Source organism: Rutilus rutilus, assembly GCF_951802725.1.
Source record: "Rutilus rutilus genome assembly, chromosome: 17".
Classification (NCBI taxonomy): domain Eukaryota; kingdom Metazoa; phylum Chordata; class Actinopteri; order Cypriniformes; family Leuciscidae; genus Rutilus; species Rutilus rutilus.
Window position 1 is genome coordinate 25,265,892 of NC_140230.1, and position 10,396 is coordinate 25,276,287.

At 39.0% G+C, this 10,396-nt stretch overlaps 1 protein-coding gene across 1 annotated transcript; it reads left to right on the forward strand.

The window, feature by feature from the left end:
• The first annotated feature begins 273 nt into the window (after nucleotides 1-273).
• rragca (Ras-related GTP binding Ca) lies at nucleotides 274-10,186 on the forward strand. Its single transcript, XM_084385780.1, has 7 exons — nucleotides 274-640; nucleotides 3,332-3,535; nucleotides 5,015-5,214; nucleotides 7,648-7,762; nucleotides 8,010-8,152; nucleotides 8,394-8,542; nucleotides 8,630-10,186. Exons 1-7 carry the CDS (start codon nucleotides 461-463, stop codon nucleotides 8,779-8,781), a joined length of 1,143 nt encoding a protein of 380 aa, XP_084241906.1. The 5' UTR covers nucleotides 274-460; the 3' UTR covers nucleotides 8,782-10,186.
• Nucleotides 10,187-10,396: the final 210 nt, after the last annotated feature.

The following is a 10,396-nucleotide window of genomic DNA, read 5'->3' on the forward strand; positions in this document are numbered from 1 at the left end:
CTTTCCCACAGGGGAAATTGAAAGGGATAAACAACATTTAACAATTACCAACAATTCTTTATCAGCATTTGAAGACAAGAAACACCATTTCAGGTGAAAGGTCGGAAAAAACAACCATTCACACGATTCCGTTTGTCAGGTGACCACCAGGCACATGACTTGGAACGATCCGCCCGCATTTCAATAGCTTACTAGAGTGACACTTTACTTGTCCAATCAGCATACGAGCTACAGGGTGGTTGCCCAATTACACGCGAGTGTCGATCTTAAGTGGGCGTTTCATCGAGATGGGAAACATAAGAGACTGAAGATTTAAAGGAGAATCCATAATAAGTTTGCTCTCATCCATTTCTAGTATAACGAGGTTTTATGTTTGTTCTCTCAGCATTTATTTTGTGCTGATTATATTACTAATAATCAGCCAGGTTATATTTTAAAGGGGTTGGGGAGGGGGGTCAACATGTCGATCCAGTACGAGGCACCGCTGGCGGACAGCTACGGGGTGGCGGACTCGTTTCCCAAAGATTTTGGATATGGAGAAGAGGAGGGAGACATTGAGGACAGTCCTAGTCCCTCCGACAGCAAACCGAGAATCCTGCTGATGGGATTAAGGAGGAGCGGGAAGTCATCTATCCAAAAGGTAGGAGGAAGAGATTTTATTTAGACAGTGTAACTTACGTTCTTTTCCCCTGCTGACTTCTTAGCCGAGCGAGTTAGAACCGGGTCAGAGCCGCCCCGGGCAGCCGAGCTGTCACTGGGCACGGGCAAGATCACCACTCAGAGCCGTTAACGTTACAACCAACCTATTTCTTAAGCAGCGGTGGATTTACGGACTTGGATGCCACACAGGCCTAAATACACCACATTCAGACAGCTGGCTAAGAATATGAAGCATATAACTTAAAGATGTCCTATGTTCATGTTGTGATAACTCACCCGGCATTGATGTGGCACGTGATTTCTTCATATCAAAACCTGAAATGCTTATTCATACATTCAGCATCCCCCACATCCTCTCAACACCGATGATGTATTGTAGATCATACGAACAGAAATGGTTTAGCTCATTCTTGTCCATGAATTTTCTTTTCTTCCTTTTACAATTTTTACGCATTAAAGCTATTATTTGGGTATGGTAAGTTACATGAAATTGTGTAAGACACATTTGAGTGCATTTCTCATGTGAGGCTCACTCAGGTTTTTTTTTTTTTTCTAATTAAAAACGTTTTACACAAAGTAATGAACAGAGCTTTTAAAAAAATACTATTAAAAAAGACGTTAGACAGTCTACTAGAACAAGCTGTTTTATTGTACATGGAGCGGGCACCCTTGTGTGGGCGCTTCCATGGTGACGTCACATGACCAGCTGTTCCATGCAATTGATTGGGGATAATACTACTGATAATAATACAATTGTAATATTATGTTCATCTTATATGGCATTTTAGCTTTAAAAACAATTCTAAATGTACCAAACAGTATAACAATAACTACAAACTATTTATAAACAAGCTGTTCTTTTTGGCTTGTTGAAACAAGTCACGACTACCTACAACTTCCACACCACCAATTCAGGATAAATGCTGCATCGTCAAGCACTGAAAGTGAACACATGATGACAGTTGCAACTTATAAGCAAAAAAAAAAAAAAAAAAAAAAATTCAGATGTGAAGCAGCAGCATCATGCATCCACGCCAGTAGGTGTCAGCAGTGAGCAAAATATACAGGGTATATGAAAGGGTATTTGATATGAAATCTGTAACATGATTCATAATGCAGAACTTCATTTACGCACCACTTTATTCTAAATGGAAAGTTTGTGAGCAGCATATTGTTGTTAAAGGGATAGTTCAGGATTTTAGACATGAATCTCTATAGCTTCCCCATAAGCAGTGTGGTGCATTGACCATGACTTACCCCCGACAGCGTCCTGTGAGCCGAGCTCCGGTCCAGTTTTGGTCAAGATGAAATTAGTCCGGCAAGTTTGCTGGGGTCACGGCAATAAAGCTTTTTTCTTCTCAAATCAATATGTGTTCAAAAGAGTGATATATTTGCGTCACTAAAACGTTGTCTATGGAGAGGTCAGACCTCGTAATGGCTTGGCACTATTTTCTTCCCCGTCATATCACTGCGCGCTGCCGCTACCTACAGCCAGCTGGGAGCCGCGCACGTGTCACTTTGTTTACAGCTCGTAAAGAGAACGATAACATGTCTGACTACAGCAGCGACGATGACAACATTGACTTCGACACACAGCCAAAAGGATATCTTTACGAACCTGAATACACAGAGCAACATCTGCCACAGGAAATCTTTGAAATGTGTGAGGAGAAAGCGCCACATCTTTGTTTGTACAGTCCGGATAGTCACAAGTCCGCACCATTTTCTACAAAGCTTGTACAAACTGATCGCTCTTGGTGAGTAGCTATGTTAGCTCGTTCGTGTAGCTGTTCTGAGCACGTAAACACTGCTGTAAACACTGCCGAACAACTGAAAAAGTGGTGTGCGCCTGCGCAGCTCGCAGCTGGCTGTAGGTAGCGGCAGCGCGCAGTGATATGACAGGGGAGAAAATAGTGCCAAGCCATTACGAGGTCTGACCTCTCCATAGACAACGTTTTAGTGACGCAAATATATCACTCTTTTGAACACATATTGATTTGAGAAGAAAAAAGCTTTATTGCCGTGACCCCAGCAAACTTGCCGGACTAATTTCATCTTGACCAAAACTGGACCGGAGCTCGGCTCACAGGACGCTGTCGAGGGTAAGTCATGGTCAATGCACCACACTGCTTATGGGGAAGCTATAGAGATTCATGTCTAAAATCCTGAACTATCCCTTTAAGTTTACTTTGTGGCGAACATGACTTTTTTTTTGTGTGTGTATTTTGCGAGCGACAGATGAAATAAGAATTAAAATTTGTATCACTACTAAAAAATAGATAACCCTTTCAAAAATTGTATATAGTTGAAATACATCTTTTGTTTCGACTTCTTTTCCTCATAATTTCACACAATTGGTGTCAGTATAACATCCAAAACGATTTGTACTAATGCTAAAGTGGCTACTGGCTACTAAAATAAATAGAAAATGTGTAAACTTTGTGCTAAAAGAGTGCAACCTTTAAGTGCCCATGATTCCCTTGGCTTTACGATTTAAGAATTTGAATCTGAGGCCTCTGAGACATAAGCCTTGCCATCAGTAAGCTCCCCATGAAGCATGTGACTGGGCTTTTAGTTTGATTTCACAACTGGTTGACTTTATTACCTCTTGGAGGTGAGACAGGGCACTTTGAGAAGGCTTTTAATGTATTAAATGTCTTTGACTTATCAGGTGGTGTTTCATAAGATGTCCCCCAACGAGACCCTCTTTTTGGAGAGCACCAACAAGATATATAAAGATGACATCTCCAGCAGTTCCTTTGTCAACTTCCAGATCTGGGACTTCCCTGGACAAGTGGATTTTTTTGATCCTACCTTTGACTACGAGATGATTTTCAGAGGAACTGGGGCCTTGATATTTGTCATCGATGCACAGGTGAAACAGAAAATTCAAAGCCTTGACTCTAATTACTAAACACACCCAAACAACATTCGAGATTGGCTGGATTCTTTTGTGAAACATTGTAATTACAAATACTGGTCAGCTATATCATTTTCGTAAGTGTAATATCTATGGTTTTAGTAGAGTTGCACAATTAATTGTTAAAATATCACGATCTCGATTCAAATACTCACACGGTCTCATTCCTAAATGACAACGATTTGCCTGTGTCTATTAAATCTTTGACAAAATCACACCAGAACATTTAAATCTGCGCTGCCGCTGACCCAGAGAGAGCGGTTGTCATGTATAGGTATTAAACAACTTCACAAAGTCTTTTCAAAATAGTCAAACACACAGTATGGTTATTTCTGTGTTACAGATATTCATATTATTTCTGAAGAACTGTGATAAAAGTTTATAGTTTGGATTTGAACACTGTCTACGGTAGAGTGATCAGCTTTTAATAGTAACTTGGCGCTTAAAATGACGATTGTATCGATTACATTGTGACAAGTGACTGTTAAAAAATGTATTTGTCATTGAATCATTAATTTAGGAGATTTGTTAAAAAAAAAAAAAAAAAACACTCATCCAGTAATGAAACAAGTGAAGTATTTATGAGTGGGTCATAAATCATTAATTTAAACAGTAAAAAAAAAAAAAAAAAAAAAAATCAGATTAATTAAACATTTTAAATAGACTGCAGCATTAATTGTAACAGAACTCGTGATTTCTCTTTGAAACAAAAAAAAAAAAATCAGGATTCTCAATTATTATTCAACTTCTTTTATTTCTACCCTGATAAAATGTATCTTCTCAAGTGTGTTTACATTTCAAAAATAAAGTAATTTTATTACAAATTAATCAATAAAGTTTGTCATTGCCAAAGGAAGTTTACATTTTTTTTCCTGTAGAATCCTTTCCCATGTAACCAATCGAGAAGCTATTGTAAATAGTGTGTTAAACTGCAGTTGAAATGGGTTAATGGTTGCAAGTTATTAGATCATTTAAATCTTGGCTTTGAGTCCAGACATTCTGGTTTCATTTAATTGAATGTTGTTTGTCATTTAGGCTTGGCTCATTGTATCGAATTGGCTCAAGGTAAAAAAAGGCACAAAATTGACTTTGTGTTTCTGCTGGTACAGAGAAGTCAGTATGTTATCTCAGCACTTCAGTGTTTCTTCTAGCTGAAAGTTGTTTTTAAAGGATATGGTTGATTAGATTGCAGATTAGCAAACCCCATAACATGTGTTGTTGTGTCAAGAAGAGCTGTCAACATTCTTGTCACCTGCCTTTTAGAGGAGACTGATATATTTTTTGCATATTTCTTTTGTAATTCTGCATTCTTTTATTTGTAATTTTTTTTTTCAATTTGTTTGGTATCCTCAAGTATAGCTTTTTCTCTAAACCTAGTCAGCGTCTACATTGTACATTGCCAACTCATACTATTTAGCATTTTTCCTCTCAAAGGATGACTACATGGAGGCCCTTGGTCGACTCCACCTAACTGTATCACGGGCCTACAGAGTCAACCCAGAGATCAACTTTGAAGTGTTCATCCATAAAGTAGACGGCCTGTCTGATGACCATAAGATTGAGACCCAGAGGGATATACACCAGAGGGCTAATGATGACCTGGCAGATGCCAGTTTAGAGAAACTTCATCTCAGGTAATCATTTGCATTTGATTTCTGGTGCTGTTTATTGACTAAGGGTGTGTTCACATTTGGCATGTTTGAATCGATTAAAACTAACCCTTGTGCGATTTCTCTGTTAGTGCGGTTCATTTGAATATGATGCCATCCAAACCCTGGTGCGCACCAAACAAGCAGACTGAGACCGCTTCCAAATGAATGAAACACAGACCAAAGGCATGTAAACAAACTAAAACCGGGTCATGATGTCACAAGATGCGACCCTAAAAAGGAGAGAATGCTCAAGCATACCTGCTTTTTCTCTTCATAGTCTCGATATTGCCCATCACAGTTTGGTACAGGCATTAGAATCGCGTCTCATCGCAGCAGATCTTCGTTTGCATGTGTGACGGAGGGATTCCTGACGCTTTTTTGACTCCTTTACACATTTTATAAGCTCTTAACGATCACAAGTTCTCAGCTGGTCAAAATACCACCATATCTAGGCTGCACACATACAAAGAGTGCATTTAGCTCAACACACAGCATTATTTTGGATGTTCGGTTAGCTCCGTCCCGAAGTATACATAATAAAAGCCAACCAATCAGGTTGTGAACATATCCATATGCCTTTAGGTTTGGTATCTTTAGGTTTGGTGTTAAAATGCCAATGTGACCAGGACCAGGACTAAATGGTTCTTTTGTTTTTTGAGGTCTGGACAAATTAACCAAGCGAACCAAATTACAAGTGTGAACACACCCTAAAATACTTCTTGACCCACAATATGTGCCACTATTTCTGCGATCTGAGAAGATGGAACCGAAATCCTGCACTGATGTAGATGCATTGTGATTTTAATTATTATTTTTTAATGTGATATTCTTAATGTTTTCATTTGCAGAACACCTAATTTATGTGTGTTTGATTTAGTTTTTTAGTTTTGTTTATTTTACGTTGCTAAATCAGAGGAACTGTTAAGTCAGAGCCATTCTGGTGTTGACTTAATAATGGATGTAATGGATTGATGGTGAAAAGTGGTTCTCCAAGGAAATGGTGATGTTTCATGAGCTCTGTGTTAAATCTCAGTCATTACAGGCATTTGCTAAATTAATTTTGTTATCAAAATTTAAATAGAGTGCCACTTATGGCTGGATCCGCTTACATGTTTTCTTTCTGATGTCTTCACTAATGCTATAGAATCTCCTGGTACTCTTTACTGAAAGTGAAGATGAATACACAGCTCTCAACTCTCTGATCTAGATAAAGAGTGTCTGCTTAATGATGTGTTATCTGAAAATATTTTCATTCACATTTGTATAATTTGTTTGTATCAATCTAAAAAATGGCATATTCAGATGCTCTGATCACCTCAGTAAAAAAAAGAAAGAATTCTGGGAATTTTTAGTTGCTGTTTAGGTTACTATAGTTTTTGGGAACCAATAAGGCCATGTGGATTACTGGATTTTACTATCTGACAAGGACTAAGCACTTAGACAAATGCATTTACATGCTAAAGCCATACTAGGAAAGCAAAAGCAATAAGCTTGTTTTCCTTCAGCTCGGTTCGGTACAGCAAGTCAAGCATACAGTTTAAGGGGCTTGAGTGGTCAGTGCTTCGTAAACAACAGGGCAAGGGTGAATTGCAAGCATACTTCTTGAGTGTTCTGCTAGAAGTATGCTTGCAATTCACCCTTGCCTGCTGTTGTACTGACCACTCAAGCACTTTAAACTGTAGACTTACCATTCACTTAGCAAATGAATGTGGTTATTTAGACTTACACTATTTCTCAGTTTTGTCACCTATCATAGTGTATAAATTATTATTAATTGTGTTGCTCATTATGTTTTTAGAAGAGAAATTTGCACATCAGACCGGTCTGATATGAGAGGATATTTTACTAAGTCTGAGGCTGCTGTCCAACACTGCAGAGCCTTTAAGCTACTTCTGTTCTGGCAGATTCTGCTGTCTTTTGTCTCGGTAACACTTCTGTTCATTTGTCAACAGATGCTGTCTGCAAAAACATATCAAATTTTTGTCTCCCCAATATATAGTCACGTAACTGTTTTTACATAAATACCCCACTAAGACGGCCATTTTAACCATGTAGTGGATTTAACTGTTCACCGCGCGCTCATATGCATGTGAGATTGCAGTTGTCAGGAGTGAATGTTATGAGAAACGTTTCTTTAACTACCCTGCAATTTAGTTTGAATAGTTGTGCTGTTTAAACATTTGCAACTAGATCTAATCTGTGCCAGATAATGAACACAAATACAATCTTAATTGGTTCACTGTGTAAATGTGGTTAAGTGACTTTTACCAGTACCATTAATGCGAACCTAAGAAAAGCATTACACTGCATTTAGATGAGTTAAATGAGAACTAGGTGTATTAGCTGTATTAAATCTGTCGGATGTTTTGTATTTCATTCTGTTTAAGGATTTTTTTTTTTTTCTGTCCTCTGCAGTTTCTATTTGACCAGTATATATGATCACTCCATCTTCGAGGCCTTCAGTAAAGTTGTCCAGAAGCTCATCCCTCAGCTTCCCACACTGGAGAACCTTCTCAACATCTTTATATCTGTATGTGTCTCTACCTCAATGTTTCTAGATGGTTGCACCTTAATGAATTTCCATTCCCTCTTTGGTCACTACATTATTGTCGTTATGAAGAATATATAGTGTTGTTGTTGTTGCAGTGGAAATGGCTCTCCATCTCCAATGCAGTCATGCTCATGCATGTTTTATTATGCTCTCAATGCTGTAAGATCCCATATCAAACCCTGCAGGGCATTATGCAATGTGCGTATGTGTGTTTCTCTGCTAATAGAATTCAGGGATTGAGAAGGCCTTCCTGTTTGACGTCGTCAGTAAGATTTACATCGCCACTGACAGTTCACCGGTGGACATGCAGTCCTACGAGCTCTGCTGCGACATGATTGATGTGGTCATCGACGTCTCCTGTATTTACGGGTCAGACTTTGTATATGATTTCTATTTGCATATAGGTCTATCTATCTATCTAGAAATCATTTTACATAACATTTCAACATATACATTTCTACTTACTGTTAAAATATGGCCATGGTTGTAGCGTTCATTAAATTATTTATGTACTTTTTCTCTGAAGAAGAGGAGCTCACATTTTCTTACCATTATTTTTAGCATGCTTTTTATCAGTTCTGCATAGTGAGTGCATGTTTTGATTGTTTAGGTTAAAGGAGGATGGCAGTGGCAGTGCTTATGATAAGGAGTCTATGGCCATCATCAAACTCAACAACACCACAGTGCTGTACCTGAAAGAGGTCACCAGGTTCCTCGCTCTGGTCTGCATCCTGAGAGAAGAGAGCTTTGAGCGTAAAGGTACACCACGGCAATACTGTGATATTGGTGTCTTTTATTCTAGCGGCAGGTCTTCGGTTCTTTTTAATTCTCCTTTTTGTGCCGCAGGATTGATAGACTACAATTTCCACTGTTTCCGGAAAGCCATTCATGAAGTGTTCGAAGTGGGTGTTTCCACTTCAAGGACAAGCAGCCAGCCAACTGGCACCCCTCTCATGAAGACTGTTGCCTTAAACGGAACCCCCAGGAGCACTGTGTAGATAGATGGCAATAAAGACAATGATAAAAAGTGTGGAGATGATGGAAAAGGTAATAAGAGAGAGACTACAAGATGGGCTGCATTCTGAGTATGCTGACCATTACTGCTCCCAAAAGCTTTATAAGCAGAAGCAAAAGAGTTTGAAAGTCATTAAAATAAACTTGCTGCAGTGGGTGGGGCAGAAATGTAACATGGGTAAGCTTGCAAAGCTAAGCTACAGATGGATGGAAGGGAAGAGGCACAAAAGAAGGTGGAACACTTTTTTTGTGACTAAAAGGCATTAACAAACTGTTCCTCAGGAGAACAAGTAACAAAGTGCAAGTCACTGAGGAAAAAACAAAAGCACAGCAAGAAACCTCTCACCCCGTCAGGCCAAACCGCCTGACAACTTGGATGAATGCTGTATGATATGCTGCTGGTCACTTAACACAGTAGCCAAGTTTAAATACATACCTGGTTTACTCCTCAACACGTGAATGTTGCAGACTTCTGTGAAAATTTGTGGTGCACAAAATGTATACTTCTGAAGCCTTATGTAGAGTTTGCCTGCCTGATGCAAGCCCCTAGTGCACACATGCACACTCGGTCACCTAAACAACCCATGTATTGTGTATGAAAGGTTACTAAAGGGATTGCAATGTGGATTTTGTCTTGAGTGTGTGAGTGTGTGTGCGCGCACATGTAAATGTATGTATTCGTTGGTTGGTGGGTTGGTTGGTTGGTTGGTGGGTGGGTGGGTGTTGCATATGCACTGGGTCAGGGCCCAGAGATATTACAAAGTCAAACATGGGAGAGCGTTTGAGACTCCGAAGACTGAGGAAAAAGTTGTACCGTTCCATTTGACCTCTAGGACACTGTGATTGCACTTACGTTAGAAGATGTCAGGGATCCTAACTAACAAAATTCAAACTGGTATGCTGTACTGTTGCCCTCCAGTTACGTTATGGCATCCTTGGCATGTCGCTCATGCAATCCGAGGACATTGTAGGACAAACCTTAATATCTTACATTCCGGTTCTGAGGTGCCAATGCAGTTGTGCTCACATTTATAACTCACTAATCTTTGCTTTCACTCTTCCGATCACCAATCACCATGATGTTTTTGATTTTGAGAAAATCTGCTGTAAAATTAAAATATTAAGGAACGCTGAAGTGGCAGGACATTTGAATCAGTTAAATCCATTCCAAGCATGTCCGTAGAGATGCTTCATATTATCTTGCAATCAGCTCTGTCATTTATAATTTAATGGAAACTAAATGAAATATGAAGAACACAAACCAATTGATCTTTAAGCCGTCTTGTGATTCTTGTTTCTAAGACTACATATAGGACACAAATTATGCCTGTCTTGCGTTTTGCCAAAGGTGTTATCATTCACAAGAAATAAAACATGTACACACCGGAATCAGTATTCATGTTCTGTCTTTGACTTGGCCACACACTCAAGATGGACATAATTGTAATTATTAAAGGTTTTTAACTGTTCATGCTTAATTGGGACCTTAAAAAGCTTAGGACAGTTGCTCAAGGGGGAAAAAAATACACAAATATTTTTCAAGGAACAGTTCATCCAAAAATGAAAACAGTTTTCATGTTGCTCAAAGCAATGCCAAGG